The sequence below is a fragment of the Miscanthus floridulus genome, chromosome 18, assembly GCF_019320115.1.
Source record: "Miscanthus floridulus cultivar M001 chromosome 18, ASM1932011v1, whole genome shotgun sequence".
NCBI lineage: Eukaryota > Viridiplantae > Streptophyta > Magnoliopsida > Poales > Poaceae > Miscanthus > Miscanthus floridulus.
Window position 1 is genome coordinate 40979113 of NC_089597.1, and position 26835 is coordinate 41005947.

The 26835-nt window shown below is 46.1% G+C and overlaps 1 protein-coding gene across 2 annotated transcripts; it reads right to left on the minus strand.

Annotated features, from left to right (window-relative positions):
- Positions 1 to 830: 830 nt before the first annotated feature.
- On the minus strand, positions 831 to 5348 carry LOC136522441 (uncharacterized). 2 transcript variants are annotated; one of them, XM_066516261.1, is made up of 6 exons: positions 4960 to 5348; positions 4697 to 4826; positions 3136 to 3271; positions 1980 to 2013; positions 1287 to 1638; positions 831 to 1198 (listed from the first exon to the last, which is right to left on the minus strand). In XM_066516261.1, the coding sequence occupies exons 1-6, from the start codon at positions 5209 to 5211 to the stop codon at positions 1125 to 1127; spliced, it is 978 nt and encodes a 325-aa protein (XP_066372358.1). In that variant the 5' UTR covers positions 5212 to 5348; the 3' UTR covers positions 831 to 1124. The 2 variants fall into 2 exon arrangements, with proteins under 2 accessions (XP_066372358.1, XP_066372357.1); XM_066516260.1 differs by having other exon boundaries at positions 3136 to 3283.
- Positions 5349 to 26835: the final 21487 nt, after the last annotated feature.

A 26835-nucleotide genomic window follows, 5' to 3' on the forward strand; every position in this document is an offset into this window, starting at 1 on the left:
AACTGTCTTCAAAACTGTTTATAACAGGGCCACGGAGGTAAGATGAATTGTTTTAAAAGTTGAGGAATGTGTTTTGCCCGGTTTTGGAGTTCAGGAAGAAAAAGCGGACTTTCACGAAAGTTGAGGGAGGTAACGTGGACTTTTTCTTTCTATGTGTGTCTATACGATTTTTTTAACAGTGTCTAGATGATTTTTAGATGCGTTCAAAGTCTATTTTTAAAGGCATCTATATTTCAGAACAAAAAGAGGCATCTATATTTACCTCTGAAGAAGTTGTTGAACTTAAACCCTCCTTCCCATACTCTAATATCAGATAATATACACACCTCAACTTTCAAAACTAGACGAAAATACCCCTTGACTATTTCTAAGTGGTTTTTGGGTGGTTTTGATGATGTGGTGGTGGGACCCACAAGTTATTTTTTAGATGCCCATATATTCATTTGAAGCTATCTGATTATGAAATTCAATTCTTTGAATTTTTCAAACCTTCTTCGTAGAGACATGCTCTTTACCATATTGGAAGCGCTTGAAGAGATCTACAAAGTTTCTAGTTGAATTCTTTTTTCATTTAAAATCGTTTAGGAACTTAAGTATTCAATAAAAGATGACACGACTAAGAGCCCAAAACATATAGGGCCCGCATTCCACATCAACCAATGCCACCATCGAAATGATTTTGAACTATTTTCGACTAATCGAGGGTGTTTTTCAGATTTAGCCATAAGTTGAGGGGAGCAAAACGCCCCTATGCTACCGATTCTAGAAATGTGATCCATGTCATGCATCCAAAATTCAAAACTTCTCTATAGAAATCCTTGGATGTTCATTTGAAAAGAAAAAAAATCCTTAGATGTAGACGCAAAATCTAGATTTTTACAATGGATTCACCAATGAGCTTCGCCGAAACTCGTAAAGAATCGGTGGACAATGAAAAAACGAAATGTGCCTTTTGTTTGGTTTTGGAGCCAACATGATGAGAGACTGTTACAGACCATCAATAACTTCGTCCGTAGCAGCAGATCGATTGAAACTTCTTTTCTTCGGCCCGAAAGAAAGACAGTTAATCTCAACCTATGTTGAATCCAATGCTTTATCTTCAGTTTGCCTTGAATCCTTCTTGGTCAGGCTCCCGGAGTACTGCTCGCATTTGTCGCACGAGCTGCCGAGGCAGCGGCCTGATCAGCTGGCAGAGATTCTGCAACATTTCGGTAGCAAATATAGGCATCAGTTACTACTATCTTGTACTACTAGATCCTAATTTCTGAGAAAGTCAACATACACACCTGTTGTGTTGGGAGGCAATACTGGCATAGCTTGAGGCGGCGGCAGCTGGAGCCTGAAGTTGTGCGAAAGCGAGGAAGCCGGGAAGAAAGGGGCGGCCTGGATCTGTGCCGGTGGATGCTGAAGCAGTGGTTGCACGGTGACCTGCTGTGCCGGCGGCGGATGCTGCACCAACGGTTGCACGGCGACCTGCTGTGCCGCCGCCGGCGGCGGTGGCAGTATCGCCGGCCTTGGCGTTGGAGGCGGATGCGCCACGTACCCGAGGTACTGGTGGTAGGGTGCCGCCGCCGCGGGCGAGGTCAGACCATACAGCTGAGCGTAGTAGTTCTGCAGCACTTGAGGATTGGCTAGGGCCTGCTTGATCAGTAGTATCGCACATTTGCATAGATCAAATTAGCCTCGAGTTGATCACACATGATGAACTAATAACAACATGACAGAGCACTAATGTTAAATCTGGATTTGCACCATAAAAAGAAGCCGAGCATAGTGGTGGTGGTAACATCAAGGTCATATCATATGGCCGAGGTCATCAAGGTCATAGATGTGGTAACAGTGAAATTTATCGCTGGATGCATGTAGGGTGGAGCTGGCTGGGCCTAGGCATGTGCACGACAAGGTTGCGGTTTTGCATGTGAGGAAAAGGTAAAAGCAAAGGAGAGGGGAATTGAAGGAGGGCTGGGGAGCATGCTTACCTGTTGGTATTGAAAGTCAGGCGGGTACCAGTACCTGCAAAAGTTTTGTGGAGCTTCTTCAGTGACTGAAAAAAGAGCATGCCTGGGTTTGCCTGCCCACGTCTGGCCCAACTTATCCACTGCTATCACTCTATAATTCAGTACGGTACATAACATCCCCGAGGCTGTAAAGGCCAGAATCTACATCATTGACCTACATTCCACAGCTCCAGAACCAGGACTACATCATGCAATGAAAAAAAGGTAACTCCAACCCCAATTCCTTAAGTTCAGACAAAACAATGACTAGTACTCCTTCCCAATTTATTCTCAAGTATAGAAAACTTAATGGAAGGATGAGCTACTGCATTTGTTTTTGACGAAACCGGAGGGGTTTGACCCCCTACTGGAATTTTATTAAAAAAAAGAGAGAGAACACTGCAGTTTTGACAAAAATCAAGCCAATTTGGAAAGAAACGAAGAAGGAAGGAGGCAGTAGCCCCTGTAGCACGATTGTGATTTGTGAAAGAGCCGAAATAAACATGGCGTTTTAATGCTTGTTATGCAGGAGGCACTAAACCCTGTAGCGCACCAATAAGCAGCAGAGATCAGTGTTGGCGCGGGAGGCAAACACCCGGGCAGGCATGGTGAAAGAGACCTCACTAGTACAACAATGGTGTGTGTGGGGGACCGAACTCTTTATCTGCACCCTGTTTGCTTAATCGTTTCTGTGGCTTATAAACTGACTGATGCTGTTTTGTTGTGAGAGAAAAACACTGCATAGCTGGTAAGCATGGCTTTACGAACAAGCGAACAGACAACAATGCCTAGATGATGATGCCGTGTCTGCCGCCCCCATTTGCATGGGCTACATCATGTACTATGGACGACGACGACCAGAGTTCGATTAGGACCAACGCCCAAACTGAACCTGTACGGATTTCTAATGGCTTTTGAGAGCTCTGAACTGTAATAAAACACTATATGGTCGTGAGTGAGCCTACAAGTTGCATTACAGTGCAGTATGTTCTGTAGCACGGGCATGATTCTAGTACTACTGTATACTTCCAACGTTTTACCATCATATGTACCCGTACCTGTATGAAGAATCTGAGCAATTTGGGGATAGAATTTGGGAAGCGAAGAAATGTATAGATGGCACAGGGAGGGCACTGACCCAAACTGAGACGGGTAGATAGCAGCTAGGCCACCACCGTGCTGCCGCTGGGGCATCATCTGGGGAGAGGCCGGCGCCCTGGGGATGAATTGCGGGACCTGCAAGTGGGGTCCCTGTCCCGCGTAGGGACCCCTGCCTGTAACAACAACTACCTGCCATGAGTTAGCGAAACGGAAAGCGAAAGCAACGAACGCCGCCAAACAGACAAATAATAAATGAGGCAATGGTCCGCAGGCTGCGGACAGCAGAGCAGAGAATTCAGGCGGTGAGGGGAGGAGGGCGCGCAAGGCCGGTGGTAAAACCGACAGCGCTGTTGTTTCCATCTGCGCGTGCAGGCCGCAGCCATGTGATGTGCGCGCCGCTGCTTTGACTGGGTGGGTGGGTTCGCGACTTCGCGTCGCCGGCCGGCTCGCCGCCTTCGTCTACTGTTTTCGCGCTCGGTCCTTTTCAGTTCTCGCCAACAAGCCAAGGCTACAGGCTACTAGCAGCAGCACTGAAAAGTAAGTAAAAGCACTCAGTTTTACTGCCAAGGCGTGTAGGCTTTAGTACTGGGGTTTGTTGTTGGCAAGCCCTGCAACGCCAAGCAACGCCAAGCGTTGCGTTGTGCTAGTGCTACGGAGGAACAGGGGATTTTAGTTGGTCAGTGCGCAGTGGGATCGCATTGGCAAGCTGACCCCCAACCCCAAATCGGTCGAGTAAAAAAGTACGCAACGCGGCCGAGTATTATTTCTATATGTTTTCTATCCACCGGGGCCAAATGATAAAGCATCGTTCCCGATTCTCCCCTCCACTACCACTAGACTAGACCCCGGCCGTCCATGGCCACTGGCATGGCCTGCCTTTACGTACTTTACACCTCGTTCACGCTGGCACGGACGGGGATGAACTGGCCGCCAAGCACCGACCTCAACAAGGCAGCCAGTGAAAGCGAGACTCCTACCGATTAGACTACCAAAAAGAAATCGGGGGCGAGCTGGTGATACCGATCCAAGGAGGAGCCCATAACTGCCGTTCCAACTGGCAGTTGGTCTGCGCTGCGGCAATAAAAAATGGCGATCCATCGGGAGGAGGATACGGGCGCGCGCCCACGCGCCCACGCGGAGTGGGGCTCCGGCCTCCGGGGGCGGGGGCGGGGAGGGGGAGCACGAACCCAATTGAACTGACACGGCCAGCCTGGGCAAGCTCACCCGCATGACTTCCCCGCTCGCTTCTCGCTGGCACGCAGAGAGCGTAGCTTGCTTTACCCGAGCGGCCGGTCCCGTCCCCACCCGTCAGCCTCACTGCATGCCAGCCCGTGCGTCGGCTACCTCCCGCCGGGCGGTCGGCCGGCCACCGTTCGTGTTAGCGGAAGGGGAAGGGAAAGAGCAGGCTTGTCCGGTGGCAATGGCGGGGTGCTGGCTGGCTGGCCGGCTGGCTAACAGGAATTCTGCGCGGCCGCGTGGCGGGTTGTCGCGTTGCTGATGATGAGCGCGGGATGGGGTCGTGTCGGAACTCGGAAGGAACAAACGACTAGAAGGAGATTAACGTTTCCCTTCATCAATTCCTTGTGATTGTCACTCACCTTGAGGCTGCTGCGCGGGGCGCGGCGGCGGGCCCAGCGAGGCAATGTTGCAGTTGGCGCGCCGCCCGGCGATCGTCGGGTTCGGGTCCTGCACCGCGCGCCGCGCCGCCTCCGGCTCCCGGAACGTCACCTGCGCACACACGCACACACGGCCGGCGGCCACCTCAGAAATTAAACGTGCACGACCGCGCCAAGCGGAAGGAAGGAAGGAAGGGAGGAGAGGTGGCGTGGTGGGATGGGAGCGGGAGCGAGCGGCGGCTTACGAATCCGTAGCCCTTGGAGCGGCCGGTGAGGCGGTCCGTGATGACGACGGCCTCCAGGATGTCGCCGTACCGCTCGAAGTGCTGCCGGAGCCCCTCCGAGGGCGTCTCCCACGCCAGCCCGCCCACGAACACCTTCGTCAGCGTCGTGTCGCCGAACCGCGACCGGTACGGCCGCGGCCCGCCGCCGGCGGTAGTGGCCGGCGACCCGGACGTCGTCGTCGACGACGACGACGACGACGCCGGGGCTGCCATCGCGAGCTAGCGCACGCGGAGCGGAGGGGGAGCCGGCTTTGTTGGCGCGGTGGTGATCTTTCAGGCAGAGAGCGGGACGCGGGCTGCTGTCGTCGTTGCCCCTGCTGCGCCGCGGCACGCCGCCGTGCGCTCGCTCTCTGTGCGTGGCTGGTTTTTGGAAGCGGACCAGTCCACTTCGATCTATATAAAACCTCGCTGTGATCGAGGTGGCTTAATGATGAGGAGGAATCTGATGATCAGGTGGGTTGGGCTGGGTTGGGAGGAGAAAGCGACAGACAGACAGGCCGCAAGGGGTTTTGCGCTGGAGGGGGACGGTTTGGACGGGCTGACAGCTATGCTGACCCCGTTTCTTTTCCACTGTCCTCCACTTCCTTTCTCTTTGTATGTATTTTCTCATGAGTTTCTCAACGTGTGGGAGCAAATGGATTTACCTATACAAGACTAAGGGCCCGTTTGGCACGGCTCCTACGGCTCCGGTTCCCACCTACAATCCACTGTTCATTCACTGTAGTGGAGGCCAGATTTCTCTCTTCTTCCCTCTCTCTCTCACAGCCAGCGGCTTCACCGGTGAAGCAAAAAAAATTGGCTCCACCGGCTCCGTGAACGGTATCCGAGCTACAGTGAGAGAAGAAAGCATGGGAGAGAAAATCGTCCCTGAGCTACAGTGTTTCTACAGTGGTCGCTGCAGTGATCGTCAGGCGGAGCCGGAGCTGTCTGGAGCCGTGCCAAACGGGCTCTAATAAAAATGTATCTTTCTCTGGCCCTCTATTGTCCATGCACATATATAACTGTTGTTTAATTCAAAGGAAAACTCTTTATTACCAAAAAAAAAAAAATCAAAGGAAAGCTTCATGTCTTGCTGGGCGAGCCTGCACGATACCAAGTGATAAAAACAAGACAGTGAAAGCACCGCATGCATGGCAGTACTGATGCCGATGCCATTGTGGCAGCCACATAAGCTATACAACATGTTCGTTGGTTGGTTTCTGAGTTGATAAGTTCGGCTAGTGCTAATTTATTGTGAGAGGAAAATACTGTTGGTTGGCTGATAAGTCATGGCTGAAACTAACAAGCGAACATGCTGCTAGAAAAAGAAAGAGGGGAGTGTTGAGTGATGCCACGTGGCACGACGCGTTATGAGTGGGAGCGTATCTGGCAAATCCTATGTGTTGATGAGTGAGAGCATACCTGACAGATCTACACGCCACTGAGTTAGATCATACCTGGCTGATCACACACATCAATGAGCGGGAGGTACCTAGCAGATTCCACGCACCGATGAGCGGGAGCGAACCTGGCAGATTCCATGCATCGATGAGCGGGAGCATACTTGGCGAGCAAGTACTGATGCTGACGCCGTTGTGGCAACCCACATAATAACACGGAGAGAGAGAGAGAGAGAGGGGGGGGAGATGTTGAGCGATGCCACGTAACATGACGCGTTATGAGCAGGAGCGTATCTGACAAATCCTACGTGTCAATGAGCGAGAGCCATACCAATGAGCTGGACCATACCTGGCAGATCCCACGCGTCAATGAGCGGGAGCATACCTGTCAGATTCCACGCACCGACGAGCGGGAGCGTACCTGGCAGATCCAGTTGGGCATGACGCACAAGCACAAAGCCAGACCACAATACTCTCCACACAGCGAGTGCGAGGTATCTGACAGACCAATTCTTAATGCCGCTTTATGGATGGGTTGACGACACCACATCAGCACATATGAGCCAGGTAAGCCTGTGCTAATATGCATCCTATAAACCGGCTGATGCTGTTTTACTGTGAGAGAAAAACATTATATCATAGCTAATACGGTCAAGCGAATAGAGTGATGGAGATGCTCGAGGGCAGCGGACAATGGTGTTAGGTTGTGCCCTCCCCCACCCACCCCCCACACACAGCGTGAATTGTTTTGAGGAAACTGGTTAGGTGTCGTAACTATTATTGGCAAGAAGATCGATGCATCAGAGACAGAAAAGATGACTTGACACGGATAAACGATGCTTCTAAAAACTAGGGGTCATATGCCGATGACCAAAATTGATAGACGGAGACTAATCCCGTGTTTTCTTGGAAAGCCGGCCGGGTTTGGCAACTTTGTCAAAATGTAGAATTGAATTCACCATTACGTTTTTTCACATCGGGATGATTGAAAAACATATATAGAACAGCTAATTTGGAGTCCAAATTAGAAAATTATGGCTTCGGGAAGATTCACCCTTCAGAAGCCGACGAGGCTGGGGTTCTGAACTCGGCCGTGTTTGGCCCAGTCTGAAGCAAATTCTAGGAAACATGCATGATCTGATGAAGATATCCCCATAGACAATTGAGGGATCCATTAGATAAAATTTATCGTTTATGCCTTTTTCTCTTACCCTTTTATTCTTTTTTGCTCTAATATTTTCAACCCTATACTTACTGTTTGACATCTTGACAGAGCTTGTGACCAATCTTCGTGCTATTTGGACATGCTAAGCCTTTAGACCTGTGGTCGTTTTTGGGTTAACAAAAGCTCCTCGTCAATTTTGTTGGAGCATGCATGGACATGATCGTCAATCTTAGCTGGCAACTACTTGAAAGAATGAAATCTTGTGCTAACTTAGTTCAGAAGCATAGATTTTTGGATGTTGTGTAACCGCCGCGCATATGCTTAGTTTTAGTGCAACTTTGTCAACTCATGAAAAAGAAAATAGTGGTTCACAAGCCTTAAACGGCACAGAATTGACTCGTTGACCCAGTAACGACATGCCCAACTCGTTAAGACGTTAACTTGTACTACACATCTATCTGTATCTAAAGGAGAAACGTGTACGTTGTTATATGATATATAGGACGCTCCCAACTGTCAATGAAATATGTGACATGTCCAGTAAATTTCTAAGAAGCTTGCTATTGAAATGTCTACATCGTCCCACCTGTCAATGACACATTATACGGACAGATGGTGTCACCTGTCAATGAAACATTGCAACACGCATAGTAAATTCCTAAGAAACATGCCTGCTATTGAAATATCTACATCCCACCGGCTGTCAATGACACAATATGCGGGCTGTCTTTTTATAAGGAATATACTGACAAATCGTCTCATGTACAAAAAGGAATCCATCTTATTTGACCAACTTTATGTGTTGCTCTCATCATTTGTGCATTTTCCTTTTTCCCCCCAGAATCTTGACAGATTATGAGCAGTTGATGATGCTATCCAGTGTCACGACTCACGAGAAGCTTGGCGACGAATGGTTTAAGATTGCCATGCATACCCATATCTCTTCTAGGTTGAAATTATCCATCTAAAAAATTAGGGACACAAATGTGCACATCACCAGGACGCAAAATGTAAGTTCAAGATCAATGCAAAGGAGATGTTACAGCGAGCCCTATTGAAATGCGCTTGGTCGTAACTTTATGAGAAGTTGGCACTGAAATGTTAACGGCCTTCTTTCTTTCTTTCCATATTTAACGAACGGCGTAACACAATGCAGGTTTTATTGAATATAGCAGGGGAAAAAATCAAGTAGATAGCCTGACTAGGAGGACTTATAAGCTGAAAACAAAACTTACAAGAGTTGAGTGTGCATGTGTGTATATATGCGTGTTTATATCTGTATGTGTAATTCGTAAAAGGAAAAAAAAAATATGGCTTGGAGGGCTTACAAGCTGAAAATACAAGTGAAAAAACTACAACCACAAGCACGCACGATGCTAAAACCAAAGGATTACAACCAAACGCAAACAACAATGGATTACTGGCGACATCTAACAATCGAGGTGTTTCGCGAATGCTCCTCCGAGAGGTCGTACTACTTAGTACTAACATGCATGTGAACAGTCGTGCAGTTATACACTACCCCTGATTAGAACAGTACTATCGGTTCAAAACACTTTATCACTGTCGGATTTTGAACTGGCACAATTGTTGACACCGTTTTTTGCACGTGTCAAAATAATCGGAGTGGACTAATCGGCAAGGGGAAAGTTATTGAATACTTTGATAGCCGATGAAAGCCAGTTTGTAAAGATGGTTGCCGATAGCTGGTAATGGTCGATGGAAAGGTTGATTTGGACTCGGGCGTTGCCGATGAGGTTGGAGGTGTTATTGTCGATGCCGATGAAGGGAGGCTTGAGGACTACTGCCGATGAAACATGGAGTATGCCGATGAAGGGAGGCTTGAAGACTACTGCCGATGAAATAGGGAGTATGCCGATGGGAAGGAGGACGGTGAGATTTCCATCGTAATTGAGGCGGACAGGGAAATAGATAGGAGTTGATTTCCTTTTCTATATTTGTTAGGATATGATTCATGTAAGAGTCACGTGTTTCCTTAGATATGGGATTGGTGTCCTAGTTGTGTTTGGTTGTGTCTCTTTAGATCAGGGTATAAATATGGAGTAAGGGGCAATGTAATAGAGATATCAATCAATATCAAAACCAATTTTTACTCCTATTTGCATCTACTTACTTTTCGGCGACTTCGTCAATTTGCATATTTTTCCTTTTTTACGAGTTCTCATTGATTCGGCGAGCTGCATCGTTTCAGTGCGACCTTCGGCGATTCTCGAGTTCCGCGTGAGCACCTCTTGGCCGTGACTTCCGGGCGTATCGCTGTTGTCAGGACCAAAGTGTTCGTATCTTCATCCTTGTCGATTAGCAGGTCAAATCGACTGGCACGCTTTGGATATCGATTCGGGTATTAGCCCTTTGTGTTTGCAGATCACTTTTGCATCAACAACAATCAAACCGGCAGTGATGAGGGTTAGCTATTATTGTTGGTTGCTACAAACCGGTAGTGTTCTGTTATTTCACTGTTGGTCCTTTACACAACCCGACATAGTTCAGTTCCACCAACACTGTCGGTTCATGAGACCACACGGCAATGTAACCTCGAACATCACTGTCGGTTTATGTCTTTAGCCGGCAGTGTTGTCGTAACCAGCACTGCCGGTTTGGGACAAGACCCGACAGTGATAAGTCAACGTTGTCGATTTATGGCTCAAGCCGGCAGTGTCATCTTGGCCATCACTGCTGGTTTGTTGCTAACCGGTAGTGATGGCCCGTTCGTATTTTATTGTTTTATAATTTATTTTAATTTATATTTTTTTCGTGAAATCGGGTTTCGCTTTATATACGCTACGTAGACAACTGGTCCATCAATATTAAACATTAGAAATATTACGGTTATAATTCAAATATTCTTATCAAGATCTCGATCCCTCAAAATAAAAAAGAAATTATTCGATAAAATGAAGCATGCTTCTCGGACTTCTGACAATAATCTAGCGAGTCGCTCTGGGCCATACTGGTCCTTGAACTTCACGGATTGTGCAATGGAAAATACTCCATCTTTTTCCAATACCTCGGCTAAGAGAAATTTTGCCAGCTCTGATTGCAGTGTGACGATCTCCATGTCTAACAGCCTTTCATGGTTATATTTCTTAAGCTGTCGTTCAAAAAAGATGATATCCAAAGATGAATCAGTAAATTATTTTGTTGAATTATTAACAGACATAAGTAAAATGGGGATTATACACACTAACTTATCTGCTTCTTCTGATTTCCCGCCGATGTAGCGAAGCACCACATTACATAAAATCCGCATTCATTATTTTCCGCCGACTGTTTTACGTACTTCCCCTCTATTTCGACAACCTTAAATAGGACCTGCGTTCCACCGATATGTCTTCTTCGGACACTGTACAACATTAAAAGGAGAAACATTAGAAAGCGGTATGTGTGATTCGAAATAATATATTAGGGAGAATTGCGTTCTTGCCCTTGTCCAGTACTTCAATTGTGATTTTGTCCCTCTTTTTTTAACTTTGTGATTTTACCCTCGCTTTTTTAAACGAAGCTCCCGTCTACCCCTGTTTTGTAACACCGTCTAAAATGCTTGATTAAATGGTAAAAAAAAAGAAAAAAGAAAAGACACCTATATGAAAAGACAATGATACCCTCCGTCCCTTTCTCCTTTCTCACCCGTTCGCTCGACCCGTTTCGACGACAAGTCGCGGCCCGCACATGGTTTCGCGGCCTGGCAGAGGCGTAGCTGCCGGCGGCGGCGCAGCTCCTCCTCCCTCCTTCCCCCGCCCCCCCGACGTGGCTCATCCTCCCTCCTTCCCGCTCCCCCCGGTGCGTCTCCTCCTCCCTCCGCCACACTCCAGCGCCCGCTCGTCCCGGCGTTGCCGGCTAGGGTTGCGCGAGCTTCCTCCGGCGAGCTCCTCTCCAAGTGGCTTCCTCCGGCGAGCGCGACGCGCTCTCCACCCCAGGCGCTGCCACCCTCCTCCAGGCGCGCCCTCCACCCCAGGCGCCGCCGCCCTCCACCCAGGCGCGCCCTCCACCCCAGGCGCCGCCGCCCTCTCCTCATCCCTCCCTCACTCCGACCTCTCGTCTCCCATCCCGCGGCGGAGTAGGTTAGGCCCCCGATTTGCGTTCCCGTTGCCGGACCCCGACGACGCCGGTTGCTGAGCAAGCGAGAGGGCATGGCGCCGCTGTCGTGGCGGCACCACACCCTGCTGCAGGCGCTGCTCACCCGGGGCCCGCTCTCTGACCGCGACTTCCACGTCGTCTTCGCCGCCATCTCCGGCAAGAACCCTAGTACGCCATCTACCTGCTCGCCCACGGGCCACGGCCATCCATATGTCTTATTATTATCTCCGCTCGCGGCGGCCCAGCTGCTCGACGAAATGCTCCTCTAGCAGATCAATCGGACTGCTGCTGTGCCGCTACTGCTTTTCCTTTGGAATGTTGTGTGTAACACCCTAGGTGTTTGGCTTCCACTAATTGCATTTCATTTCATAAGCATGTGTATCATCTATGTCATCATTTCCATTGTCACTGAAACATACATATGCAACATTCGCACATTCTGTTTGTTTCATATTGGGGTGCTTATGAATGATAGTAGTGCAACATATGAATGCAACATAAATTTCTCATACCTTGAAACATGGCAACATGGTAGAAATATGACAAGTGTAGAATAACAACCAAGCCATGAAACATATGAAACATTTCATTGCAACATATGATTGAATTGTTTGTTTTAATTGTTTTATTCCATGTGATCATTAGAAGTGGTATAACAAGTTTGTAAAGTGGTTGATTATGGTCTAATACACCTTAACTACACTTAGGTTACTTGTTGGGACATTGTTCATGTAGATCAAAATGACCCAGATGCCCTCAAGTGTAAGTTTGACTTGAATTGACCCTTGGAGTCTCATTGTTTGACTGTTTAAAAAGTGCAACTTAGAGACCTTGCATGGCTGTGCACTCTTTACAAAAGTTGTAGCAAATTTATCAAGGAACAAAAGTTGTTTTATAGCCAAGTCATGAAAATGTGTGGAACATGGTCAAACATGGCCCACAAGTCAGAGATACATGCTGTTTTCAACACTTAGAAAAAATATTCTAAGTCATAGTGTTTTCCAGTTGCATCAAGCCAACTTTAGCTTCATGTAACTTCGGATCCATGATGTTTTAGGTGTTTATCATTGAAAAGGAATTGTAGAGGGAAGATAGGTCTACAGCTTTGATGTTCATGTCTTCCACTAACTCATCACGGATTAGGAGATAATTATCGTCGAACATGCTCTGTCAGTCGGGACAATGGAGGACTGAATCGTGGTTTTCAGAAAAACTTCAGTAACGTTGTGGCCGACCGACGCAGAGGCTTGACGCCGCGTGTCCGCCACTCGTCGCCGGCTTGCTGTCGCGCTGGCCACGCACCGAGGCTGGTCTGACGCCGCTGCCGTTGCCCTCCATTTCAAGCCAGCGCCTGCCGACGCCTTCATCACTCCATTTTTCATTTCTCCGCCCCCCACAGCGCAGCACCGAGCCGCCCGCCATTGCCGCCGGAGCTTCGCTCTCACCTAGCTCCCGCGTCTTGGCAAAAACGCGTTGCCCCGTCCACCTGTAGCCCCGCCGTGATCCCCTTCACCTACTCCACCTCTCAGCCGGTTCAATCGTGCATCGGTAAGGGCCAATCGCCGGTTTTTCTCCCACCACAGCCATGGCGGAAGTTCGCCGGAGTTGGCGCTCCACGCGGCCAGCTGTCCGCGCGACCTTCCCATCCCTCCGCTGCCTGCAGCTAGGTCCAGTGAACACCGCCGAAGCTCGTAGCGCCATCCGTTAGGGCTGCGACGCCGTATCCTCGTCGGAGCCGGCCGTGCCGTGGCCGTGCGCCGCCACGCTCGTCGCTAACCCCAGTAGCCGCGATGATAGCTTCGATTGAGGGTTCCACTAGGTGCGCGCGTGTGTGACGAACACGGTAGAGCCGATGGTTTCGCCGGAGGAACCACCGGCGGCGAGCTACGCCACCGACCGTCGCGCCTCCCCTGTTTCTCTCGCTGTCATGCGGGCCCTCCTTGTCAGTCGCTGACGCGCGTCGCGGGAGTCCAGCTCGGGCCGCGCCGCGTCTTGGGCCGCGACTGTGCGCTCGTGGGCCGCCGTTACGTGGGCTGGCCCAGCTGTGGCTGAGTTGTTTTTCCGATTTTGTTTTATTTATTTATTTCACAGATTTATGTACATTTTGAAAAATATGTAGCTCCTAGTATATAGATCCAAATGCTTTGGTTCTAATTTTGTTAAGTTCCTGGTCATGTCTAGTATTTAATAAAAATATAATAGGAGCACATGTTTTAGAAAACTTGGATGAATTAAATAGGAGTTTGAAATGTGTTTTTAGAAGCATGCAAACTTGTTTGAATTTTATCTTGAGTTTCTGTGGTCCAAAAATTATGAAATTTTGTGGGTCCTCTATTTTGGTTTAGTAGAGTCTCTGGTTAAAATTTCAGAGCTAGTGCATGTGTAGTTTTTAAGTTATAGAATTTCCTTTTATTGATAAGTGGATCTTGTGTGAATTTTCATAATTTTTCTATAGATCCAGTGAAGGTGAATTTTGATGGGTGCTATTATTAGGATAGAAGGATGCTAGGAAAAATGGGAAATCTGTTGCTTGACACTTTTCATTAGGATTTCTTAATTATGCCATTTTAAGCCATTATGCCTTATCATTTTTATGTAGACTGTTGTACTTACTCAATGGCTTTGAAATTTTTATGGTAGTCTATGTGAAGCATGAGATAGCTACTGTAATTTTTGTAGATTTTTCTGAATAGTTTTACTATATATTGCTTTAATCACCTAATTAACTAGATAAATTAGAAAAGGGTATTAAATAATTTATTTAGAAGTTAGCACTAGACTTTCTGATGTTTCTTAAGTATGAAAAACAAGTTGGTAAACTTGGTTTGGTCAAATTAGACTTTTGCACCACCATTAAATAATTAAGTTAGCAACCCTGTCATTGCGGGACAGATTCTAGGTCTACTGGAATTGGATTCGGTCAACTTCAGAATCATGCTTTGATATTTACAAATGAATTGTAGAGAATTTCATAAGCTTTCTAGAATGTCCTCTTGCAAGTCAATTGGAGTTATAGAACTCTGGTTATGATAAAATTAAGTTACTACTTATTGCATATGAAGCTTTAACTGTTATTTTAAGTATGTCTTTACTATTCTAAGTTCATGGTATTGTTCCTAGGTGTTAGGCCTTTAACTGAAGATGAGCATCTTTATCTTAGGTTATGCAAATTAGGTAAGTTGCTCTTGTTATTTAAGTTGGATACAAGCTTAAAGTGATTTGAATAGAGCTAATTACTCGGTAAACGAGTGTCCAGTAATGCTTTCGTAAACACTCACTGTGATTCATTCATCATGCATCATGTCATTCTTATGCATTCATGATATTTATATTGTGCATCGGCATGCAATAGGTGTACCGGAAGGAGTAACCCTGCTGGAATTCGAGGAGCCGAGCGAGCAGCAGCAGCCGACACCGGAGATTCAGGAGGAGCAGCCTTTAGGAGAAGTGCCAGACGAGGTCGCTATTGAGTGCCCTGACCACCGTCCTTGCAACTTTGTGAAAGGCAAGCCCCGGAGCATATTAAGCCTCCTATTTTCCGAACTGCAGTTACAGTATTACTATTATATATATTGTTGCATTAAGTTTAGGTGTTGGATGCAAACACTTGCTGCATTGGTTACCCATTCCTTGTCCAGATATTGTTACCCTGAATCCTATATAGCTCAGGCTTGAGTAGTGCTTAGCCCTGCTTAAACTCGGTAGAAGTCGGGTGATTTCCTATCACCTGCGAGATATAGGATGATACATGTGGCACGGTTGGCTATATTTGCTATCGTGGAAAAGAACCAGTCTTAATTTGAAATGAAGACCGGACGGAGGCTTGCCGGTTTGCAGTGACTCCGTCTGTGTCGATTAAGGACTGAATCTTGGAGCCTTTCCTGTTCATGTTGAACACATGCCTCTCTCTTAGTTGGCCGGCCTGAAGACCGACCGCGAAGCCGAGTAGCTCAACTCAGGCCGGGAGTCGATAAGTATAAAGTACGCCTCGGAAGGGAGCCGTAGGCGTGAGTCCAAGGGCAGGTGATTTAAAAGTCCTGGTCGTCCTGGCAGAAGGGTAATCCCTGAGAGTGCTGGCGCTGATCGAACCTGCGAATTTGGTTCCTGAGTTGTACCAAAGGTGACCTACGGCTACTCTTGCAAAGTATGCCAGGGTGAGGGTTAGGAATACCCCCTCAGCTGAGTTGTAATTCGATTCGAATCGCCATCTCTCCCGGTTAGTGAGAACTTGACGGGCTTATCTCCAATGTAGACACACTAAATAACTTAATGGTTCGGAAATGATGATATGATGATGACAGCCTTATTATACCTGCTATGGTTAATATTGTTTGCTCCTAATAAGTGAGTGCTCTAGTACAGGTGCTAATCTAGTAGACAGGTAAATAATGATAAGCTTGATACTAAGTTTAAATTGGTTACTGTAATCATAAGCTCTTTTATGCAACTGTGTCAAGCTAGCCCACCTGAAAAGCCTTGCATGATCCTTGGTGTCTTTATTTCTGTTTTTGTCGGGTAAGTCTAGCTGAGTACCTTCTCGTACTCAGGGTTTATTTCCCACCTGTTGCAGATGACCAGTTCTACTTTGGTTGTTGCAAGTACTGCCTTCTCCCTGCTGGGGATGAAGACTAGACCGTTGGGCGCGGTTTCTACTAGTTCTCGTACCTGATAATGCTTTTGTGGGACATGACTCTGATCTTGGCAATGTATTTGAAAACTATGATATTTTGTACTAAACTATGTTGCTTCCGCACACTCAAACTTGGTTTGTAATATTTATTTGAACTCTGATGGATGTAATTCGAATGCTACTTATGAAATGTTGTAACGGGTGATGTGTTGTGTTGAATCATTACGATCTTGGTTTGTATGTCGAGAGTTGGTTGAAATCCTTCGTGATTTCTGGACTACCAGGATTATGGGAGCCTAAGTACAGGAATTTGATCGCTTCGGTGATTGTTTTTGTACTTACGTTCTTATGATTTGGTCGGTTCTGTTATAGCTGGTATCAGAGCAAGATTTGACACTAAACACATCATTTGTGTATTTAAAACAAAAGTATTTGTGAAAATCCTTCATTAAATACTAAGTATTGCCAGTGGTCATATCCCTTATGCCCAAATAAGGACTCTTAGGTGGCTTATTAAAGTACTAACTTGGGGGTTCCTGCTTGTTTTCTGTTTCGTCGTCCATACGGCGTGCTATTGTATGGATGCCATCCGCTTGGGTGGTAATGTATGGATCAAAATACCTCTACGCTCTGGTAAGTGTGAGTTGTGAGAGCATGACCGTCCAACCGTCGGTCTAGGGGAGAGTAGTTGTGGTTACTCGCATACTTACATGTTTAAGCATGCACCTATGAGAGTACTTAATTATGGGTATCTCTGACGGGTAGCTGTGATACTAGAGTATATGCATCAGGGGATGTATGTATGAAAGTATTTAGTTTACTGCTTGTTTTCTATGCTTTTTGGGAAATTATTGGGCTGAAATGAAATTCTCTGCAGGTACACTAACAACGTATCGTTGTAGATCGACTAGCTACCGTATACGAGAGAATGTATGTATGCCACCGTATATTCGCTAGCCTTTAAATTTTTCTAGGTTTGTGAGGACGTACGGATCGTGCATGCATCATGTTCAAGCATACATGGCATTTCTTGCATTACTCCCTCCTTTAAAATTGATGGTCCTGAATAATTAAATTTCGTATCCCTTAAATGATTCTCCCCTTACGTTGTAACTTTTTGCTACAGATGGCGCGCACGAAACGCACCGCTCGCAAGTCCGCTGGAGGTAGGGCGCCTTGTCACCGTTTAGCTCCTCGTGAGCCCCGTCCTGAGCCTACTGAGGTGGAAAGGCTAAGGGCAGAGCTGGCTCAGGTAACTGCTGAAAGGACTATAGTTCAGCAGCGTTTGGAGCAAGTCACGCAGGAACGGGATCAAGAAAACCTGGAAGTTCAGAGGTTGACAATTGCTCACCGCAACTGTGAGCGTATGTTGGTTCACATGCTGAACCAACGGAATGAAGCCTGGCACGAGGAGAATGTGTTGAGAGCGAGGCAGGTTGAGTTAGAGCAGCAGTTGGCGGCTGCAGAAGAGTACAATGACAATCTCCATGAGGAGGTTCACCTACTGCATAATCAACTTCACCCTATCCTGCCGCCTGATGATGAGAATGAGATGGGTTCTGGTGTCATCATGGCTGAAGGTGATGATGACATGGAAGTCAATGGACCTGAGGATGCTCCACCTGATGAGGAGTTAGAGCCTCCTAGTGATGAAGATGGAGGAGAAATCTTCGACACCGACTCCGAGGACGATGCATAGTTTAGCTTGCCACTGAGCTAATGCGATAGATCTAGTCTTTTGTTGATCCTCATGCATGAACGAGTAACTTTGTAGCAAGTTAATCGTTGGGATGTAATATCAAAACCTATGTTACCTTTGATGTAAGTTGGAACCACTATGGCTTGGATGTAACCTATCGAACGTATTATGCTCCACGTATGTGAGCATTTGATGAATTTCGCCTTTTGCGGTCTATGGATCTCGTTGTTGGTTAAGTTCATCGCATTTATATGTCAATTGATGCGCTTGATGAGTTGGGTGATTGTGATGAATGATTGTGCCTCTGTTGATTATTGAATGCATTCCCTCTAATGGACTCAGTTTGGCATAATCATACAGTTCATCTACAAAAATTTCCACATCGTCAGTGCTCATTGGCTATACTTTTTGCAGATGGCTCATAACCTTCGTCATGGTCGTGGCATGGGAAATGAGGAACAACCACCTCCGCCACCGCCCACACCAGCTGAGCTAATGCAGACAATTGTGGAAAGTCAGCGCATGCTAGCTGAGGCTATGCGCCAGATGGCAGACCGTGAGGACCGGCATGTCCGCCAGGGACCCGAACCAAACCAGTATAGTAGTTTTAAGGACTTCATGGACACAAAGCCTCCTATCTTTCGTGAGGCAGAAGAACCCTTACAAGCAGACGAATGGTTGAGCACGATAGAGCAAAGATTTGGATTGCTCCGTTTGACTGAAAGCATGAAGGCTACGTATGCAGGGCACCAGCTCCAAGGCCCTGTAGGCATTTGGTGGACCCATCATAGGACCACCTTCCCTGCTAACGTTGAGATCGTCTGGAACCAGTTCCAGGCAGCCTTCAGGGGACACTTTATCCCTCCTGGTCTCATGGCCATCAAGCATACTGAGTTTATGAAGCTCACCCAAGGCAATAAGAGTCTCAATGAGTACCTCCAGGCATTCAACAACTTGACAAGATTTATGCTGCTTCCAAGAACCGGAAAAGGAACTTTGAGGCTGGTGCTTCCCAGTCTAAGGCTCCAATGGTATCTAAGGCCCCGTACCGTCCACCCAATGCTAATGTTCGGTACCGCCCACCTCAGAAGAAGAACCGAGCTAAAACCGGTTTCCGCAAGGGGTATACAATTTCCTTGCCGAAGAATACATCTGGGCAGAATAGTTCCAATGTTCCACCAGCAAACAGGCCATGCTGGAACTGTAACCAGTCTGGTCATTGGGCAAATAGATGTCCCCATCCTCCTAAGAATGCTCAAGGAAACATCCGTCAGGGGCGTGTTCACTATACTACAGTGGAGGAAATTCCTGCAGGTGAAGTGGTCACCGCTGGTAAGTTCCTTGTTAATGATCACCCTGCAGTTGTGCTCTTTGATTCTGGTGCTTCGCATTCCTTTGTGAGTTCTACTTTTGCATCTAAGCATCAGATGAATGTGATTACAATTGTCAAGGGGGGTTTTTGTATTAGTGCTGCTGGGAATAATATCATGACTAATCAAGTAGATAAAGATGTAAAGATTGAGATCGGGGATCGAGAGTTCCTTGTGGATCTTGTAGTTCTACCGGGGGTAGGAATCGATGTAATCCTAGGAATGAAGTGGATGAGCGGGAATGGAGTGTTAATCGATACATCAACCCGTGTGGTTATGTTGAGGGATCCTATGGATAAGAAAGGTTTTCTAGTGCAGTTACCTCGTGATATTGCTATCCACAGTACAGCCAATGCTACCTTAGCCAAAGCCATTAAGGATCTACCGGTTGTTTGTGAGTTTCCAGATGTCTTTCCTGATGACTTGCCTGGATTACCTCCGGACCGTGATGTAGAATTCAAGATAGAGCTTATTCCGGGTACGGCTCCTATTTCTCGAAGGCCCTATAGAATGCCGCCCAATGAGTTGGCTGAGCTGAAGAGTCAGTTGAATGAGCTATTGAAGAAAGGGTTGATTCGACCTAGTTCTTCTCCTTGGGGTTGTCCAGCTATATTTGTGAAGAAGAAGGACGAGTCTCTACGCATGTGCGTGGATTATCGCCCCCTTAATGCTGTTACTATCAAGAACAAATACCCTCTTCCTCGCATCGATATTCTGTTTGATCAGCTTTCTAAAGCTAGGGTATTCTCCAAGATCGATTTGCGGTCTGGCTACCATCAGATAAAAATTCGTCCTGAAGATATACCTAAGACAGCTTTCTCTACTCGATATGGCTTGTTCGAATACCTCGTCATGTCATTTGGGTTGACAAATGCTCCGGCACACTTTATGTACCTGATGAATTCTGTATTCATGCCAGAATTGGACAAATTTGTCGTCATGTTCATTGATGATATCCTGGTATATTCTCAGAATGAAGAAGAGCATGTTGACCATCTGAGAATTGTGTTAACTCGGTTACGTGACAACCAGCTTTATGCTAAGTTCAGCAAGTGCGAGTTCTGGTTGAACAAGATACTTTTTCTTGGTCATGTATTATCTGGTGATGGAATTTCGGTTGACCCTACTAAGGTGCAAGAAGTTCTTGAGTGGAAGGCACCTACTACGGTCACCGAAGTCCGAAGTTTTCTGGGTCTGGCTGGCTATTATCGTCGCTTTATCCCGGATTTCTCAAAGATCGCCAAGCCCATGACTCGACTACTGCAAAAGGATGAGAAGTTTGAGTGGACTCTGAAGTGTGAAGAGGCTTTCCACATTTTGCGGACCTTGCTAACCTCTGCTCCTATATTGGCACAACCTGACATCAAAAAGCCTTTTGATGTCTACTGCGATGCATGTGGTACCGGTTTGGGGTGTGTCCTTATGCAGGAAAGCCGAGTAATTGCTTATGCTTCGCGCCAGCTCCGAAAGCATGAGGTCAACTATCCTACCCATGACTTAGAGCTAGCCGCAGTTGTTCATGCCCTGAAGATCTGGAGACATTACTTGCTGGGTAATGTATGCAACATCTATACTGACCATAAAAGCCTCAAGTACATTTTTACTCAACCCGAGTTGAATATGCGTCAACGACGATGGTTAGAATTGATCAAAGACTACAACCTTCAAGTGCATTACCATCCTGGTAAGGCAAATGTTGTTGCTGATGCCTTAAGCAGAAAGGCCCATTGCAATTCCTTAGTTAGTGAAGACTTTCATCTGGCACACCTCCTTCACCCTATAGTACTCCACAATATCACTGTGGATTGCTCTCTTAGAAGTCGAATTATCGAGCTCCAGAAGACGGATGTGGGTGTATTTCACATCAAGCGGAAAATGAAAGAGATAGAGACCAAGCACTTTAAAGTCGATGACAAGGGAATTCTCTGGTTTAATGATAGGCTTGTGGTACCCAAAGATAAAGAACTTAGAAATCAAATTATGAATGAAGCCCATTCTTCAAAATTGTCCATCCATCCTGGTAGCAGTAAAATGTATCAAGATCTCAAGCTGTATTATTGGTGGACCAAGATGAAGAAAGAAATCGTAGCTTATGTGGCAAGGTGTGATAACTGTTGCAGAGTCAAGGCTATTCACATAAGGCCCGGACTATTGCAGCCACTATCTATTCCTGGCTGGAAGTGGGAAGAAATTAGCATGGATTTTATTGTTGGATTACCCACTACCAAAAAGAGTTGTGATTCTATCTGGGTTATCGTAGATCGTCTAACTAAATCTGCTCACTTTATTCCGGTCAAGTCTACCTATCATCCTCACAATTATGCTGAGATTTATTTTCAACAAGTGGTACGTCTCCATGGTGTACCCAAATCCATTGTTTCGGATAGAGGACCTCAGTTCACGGCTCGTTTTTGGGAGTGCTTACATCAGAATCTTGGCACTCATCTAATCCGCAGTTCTGCCTATCATCCGCAAACATCAGGACAGACTGAGCGTGTTAATCAAATTCTGGAAGACATGCTTAGAGCTTGTCTTATCTCTTGCAAAGGCTCTTGGGAAGACTGGTTACCTCTCGCTGAATTCTCTTATAACAACAGTTATCAAGAGAGTATCAAAATGGCTCCTTTTGAAGCTCTTTATGGCCGCAAGTGTAGAACTCCTTTGAACTGGGTGGAACCCGGAGAAAGAAGATTCTATGGTATTGATTTTGTAAAAGAAGCCGAAGAGCAAGTCCGAACTATACAGAAGAATATGACTGCCGCTCAGGCCAGACAAAAGAGCTATGCTGACAAGAGGAGAAAACCTATTGAGTTTGAAGTAGGTGACCATGTTTATCTGAAGGTATCCCCTATGAAAGGAGTCAAGCATTTTGGAATTAAAAGGAAGCTTGAGCCTCGATATGTTGGACCCTACCGCATTATCGAGAAAAGTGGAAGAGTAGCCTATAAACTCGATCTACCCCGTGAGATGGGAGCTATATTTCCAGTATTCCATGTGTCCCAGCTGAAGAAGTGTCTTCGTATTCCCGAGGAAAGAATAGCAACAAGGAAAGTCAACTTGAAATTTGATCTTTCTTATGAGGAAAAGCCCGTGCAAGTTCTGGATACTCAAGAAAGAGTGACTCGTACACGAGTGGTTAAGTTATACAAGGTAGTTTGGAGTAATCATAGTGAACGGGATGCAACCTGGGAGCGGGAAGATTATTTAAAAGAAAACTATCCAGCTTTCTATGTTAAATGGTACGCTTTCCAAATCTCGGGACGAGATTTTTCTAAGGGGGGAGGGCTGTAACACCCTAGGTGTTTGGCTTCCACTAATTGCATTTCATTTCATAAGCATGTGTATCATCTATGTCATCATTTCCATTGTCACTGAAACATACATATGCAACATTCGCACATTCTGTTTGTTTCGTATTGGGGTGCTTATGAATGATAGTAGTGCAACATATGAATGCAACATAAATTTCTCATACCTTGAAACATGGCAACATGGTAGAAATATGACAAGTGTAGAATAACAACCAAGCCATGAAACATATGAAACATTTCATTGCAACATATGATTGAATTGTTTGTTTTAATTGTTTTATTCCATGTGATCATTAGAAGTGGTATAACAAGTTTGTAAAGTGGTTGATTATGGTCTAATACACCTTAACTACACTTAGGTTACTTGTTGGGACATTGTTCATGTAGATCAAAATGACCCAGATGCCCTCAAGTGTAAGTTTGACTTGAATTGACCCTTGGAGTCTCATTGTTTGACTGTTTAAAAAGTGCAACTTAGAGACCTTGCATGGCTGTGCACTCTTTACAAAAGTTGTAGCAAATTTATCAAGGAACAAAAGTTGTTTTATAGCCAAGTCATGAAAATGTGTGGAACATGGTCAAACATGGCCCACAAGTCAGAGATACATGCTGTTTTCAACACTTAGAAAAAATATTCTAAGTCATAGTGTTTTCCAGTTGCATCAAGCCAACTTTAGCTTCATGTAACTTCGGATCCATGACGTTTTAGGTGTTTATCATTGAAAAGGAATTGTAGAGGGAAGATAGGTCTACAGCTTTGATGTTCATGTCTTCCACTAACTCGTCACGGATAAGGAGATAATTATCGTCGAACATGCTCTGTCAGTCGGGACAATGGAGGACTGAATCGCGGTTTTCAGAAAAACTTCAGTAACGTTGTGGCCGACCGACGCAGAGGCTTGACGCCGCGTGTCCACCACTCGTCACCGGCTTGCTATCGCGCTGGCCACGCGCCGAGGCTGGCCTGACGCCGCTGCCATTGCCCTCCATTTCAAGCCAGCGCCTGCCGACGCCTTCATCACTCCATTTTTCATTTCTCCGCCCCCACAGCGCAGCACCGAGCCGCCCGCCATTGCCGCCGAAGCTTCGCTCTCGCCTAGCTCCCGCGTCTTGGCAAAAACGCGTTGCCCCGTCTGCCTGTAGCCCCGTCGTGATCCCCTTCACCTACTCCACCTCTCAGCCGGTTCGATCGTGCATCGGTAAGGGCCAATCGCCGGTTTTTCTCCCACCACAGCCATGGCGGAAGTTCATCGGAGTTGGCGCTCCATGCGGCCAGCTGTCCGCGCGACCTTCCCATCCCTCCGCTGCCAGCAGCTAGGTCCAGTGAACACCGCCGAAGCTCATCGCGCCATCCGTTAGGGCTGCGACGCCGTATCCTCGTCGGAGCCGGCCGTGCCGTGGCCGTGCGCCACCGCGCTCGTTGCTAACCCCAGTAGCCGCGACGATAGCTTCGATTGAGGGTTCCACTAGGTGCGCGCGTGTGTGACGAACACGGTAGAGCCGATGGTTTCGCCGGAGGAACCACCGGCGGCGAGCTACGCCACCGACCATCGCGCCTCCCCTGTTTCTCTCGCTGTCATGCGGGCCCTCCTTGTCAGTCGCTGACGCGCATCGCGGGAGTCCAGCTCGGGCCGCGCCGCGTCTTGGGCCGCGACTGTGCGCTCGTGGGCCGCCGTTACGTGGGCTGGCCCAGCTGTGGCTGAGTTGTTTTTTCGATTTTGTTTTATTTATTTATTTCACAGATTTATGTACATTTTGAAAAATATGTAGCTCCTAGTATATAGATCCAAATGCTTTGGTTCTAATTTTGTTAAGTTCCTGGTCATGTCTAGTATTTAATAAAAATATAATAGGAGCACATGTTTTAGAAAACTTGGATGAATTAAATAGGAGTTTGAAATGTGTTTTTAGAAGCATGCAAACTTGTTTGAATTTTATCTTGAGTTTCTGTGGTCCAAAAATTATGAAATTTTGTGGGTCCTCTATTTTGGTTTAGTAGAGTCTCTGGTTAAAATTTCAGAGCTAGTGCATGTGTAGTTTTTAAGTTATAGAATTTCCTTTTATTGATAAGTGGATCTTGTGTGAATTTTCATAATTTTTCTATAGATCCAGTGAAGGTGAATTTTGATGGGTGCTATTATTAGGATAGAAGGATGCTAGGAAAAATGGGAAATCTGTTGCTTGACACTTTTCATTAGGATTTCTTAATTATGCCATTTTAAGCCATTATGCCTTATCATTTTTATGTAGACTGTTGTACTTACGCAATGGCTTTGAAATTTTTATGGTAGTCTATGTAAAGCATGAGATAGCTACTGTAATTTTTGTAGATTTTTCTGAACAGTTTTACTATATATTGCTTTAATCACCTAATTAACTAGATAAATTAGAAAAGGGTATTAAATAATTTATTTAGAAGTTAGCACTAGACTTTCTGATGTTTCTTAAGTATGAAAAACAAGTTGGTAAACTTGGTTTGGTCAAATTAGACTTTTGCACCTTCATTAAATAATTAAGTTAGCAACCCTGTCATTGCGGGACAGATTCTAGGTCTACTGGAATTGGATTCGGTCAACTTCAGAATCATGCTTTGATATTTACAAATGAATTGTAGAGAATTTCATAAGCTTTCTAGAATATCCTCTTGCGAGTCAATTGGAGTTATAGAACTCTGGTTATGATAAAATTAAGTTACTACTTGTTGCATATGAAGCTTTAACTGTTATTTTAATTATGTCTTTACTATTCTAAGTTCATGGTACTGTTCCTAGGTGTTAGGCCTTTAACTGAAGATGAGCATCTTTATCTTAGGTTATGCAAATTAGGTAAGTTGCTCTTGTTATTTAAGTTGGATACAAGCTTAAAGTGATTTGAATAGAGCTAATTACTCGGTAAACGAGTGTCCAGTGATGCTTTCGTAAACACTCACTGTGATTCATTCATCATGCATCATGTCATTCTTATGCATTCATGATATTTATATTGTGCATCGGCATGCAATAGGTGTACCGGAAGGAGTAACCCTGCTGGAATTCGAGGAGCCGAGCGAGCAGCAGCAGCCGACACCGGAGATTTAGGAGGAGCAGCCTTTAGGAGAAGTGCCAGACGAGGTCGCTATTGAGTGCCCTGACCACCGTCCATGCAACTTTGTGAAAGGCAAGCCCCGGAGCATATTAAGCCTCCTATTTTCCGAACTGCAGTTACAGTATTACTATTATATATATTGTTGCATTAAGTTTAGGTGTTGGATGCAAACACTTGCTGCATTGGTTACCCATTCCTTGTCCAAATATTGTTACCCTGAATCCTATATAGCTCAGGCTCGAGTAGTGCTTAGCCCTGCTTAAACTCGATAGAAGTCGGGTGATTTCCTGTCACCTGCGAGATATAGGATGATACATGTGGCACGGTTGGCTATATTTGCTATCGTGGAAAAGAACCAGTCTTAATTTGAAATGAAGACCGGACGGAGGCTTGCCGGTTTGCAGTGACTCCGTCTGTGTCGATTAAGGACTGAATCTTGGAGCCTTTCCTGTTCATGTTGAACGCATGCCTCTCTCTTAGTTGGCCGGCCTGAAGATCGACCGCGAAGCCGAGTAGCTCAACTCAGGCCGGGAGTCGATAAGTATAAAGTACGCCTCGGAAGGGAGCCGTAGGCGTGAGTCCAAGGGCAGGTGATTTAAAAGTCCTGGTCGTCCTGGCAGAAGGGTAATCCCTGAGAGTGCTGGCGCTGATCGAACCCGCAAATATGGTTCCTGAGTTGTACCAAAGGTGACCTACGGCTACTCTTGCAAAGTATGCCAGGGTGAGGGTTAGGAATACCCCCTCAGCTGAGTTGTAATTCGATTCGAATCGCCGTCTCTCCCGGTTAGTGAGAACTTGACGGGCTTATCTCCAATGTAGACACACTAAATAACTTAATGGTTTGGAAATGATGATATGATGATGACAGCCTTATTATACCTGCTATGGTTAATATTGTTTGCTCCTAATAAGTGAGTGCTCTAGTACAGGTGCTAATCTAGTAGACAGGTAAATAATGATAAGCTTGATGCTAAGTTTAAATTGGTTACTGTAATCATAAGCTCTTTTATGCAACTGTGTCAAGCTAGCCCACCTGAAAAGCCTTGCATGATCCTTGGTGTCTTTATTTCTGTTTTTGTCGGGTAAGTCTAGCTGAGTACC

Bases quoted from the DNA above. Each gene is read 5' to 3' on its own strand.
- LOC136522441 (XM_066516260.1), bottom strand. From the start codon at position 5,211: ATGGCAGCCCCGGCGTCGTCGTCGTCGTCGTCGACGACGACGTCCGGG. The intron at 2,014-3,135 runs GTCAGTGCCCTC...AAACTTTTGCAG, and splicing joins ATCTACCCGTCTCAGTTTGG to GTACTGGTACCCGCCTGACT. The intron at 1,199-1,286 runs GTGTGTATGTTG...GAAATGTTGCAG, and splicing joins ATTGCCTCCCAACACAACAG to AATCTCTGCCAGCTGATCAG.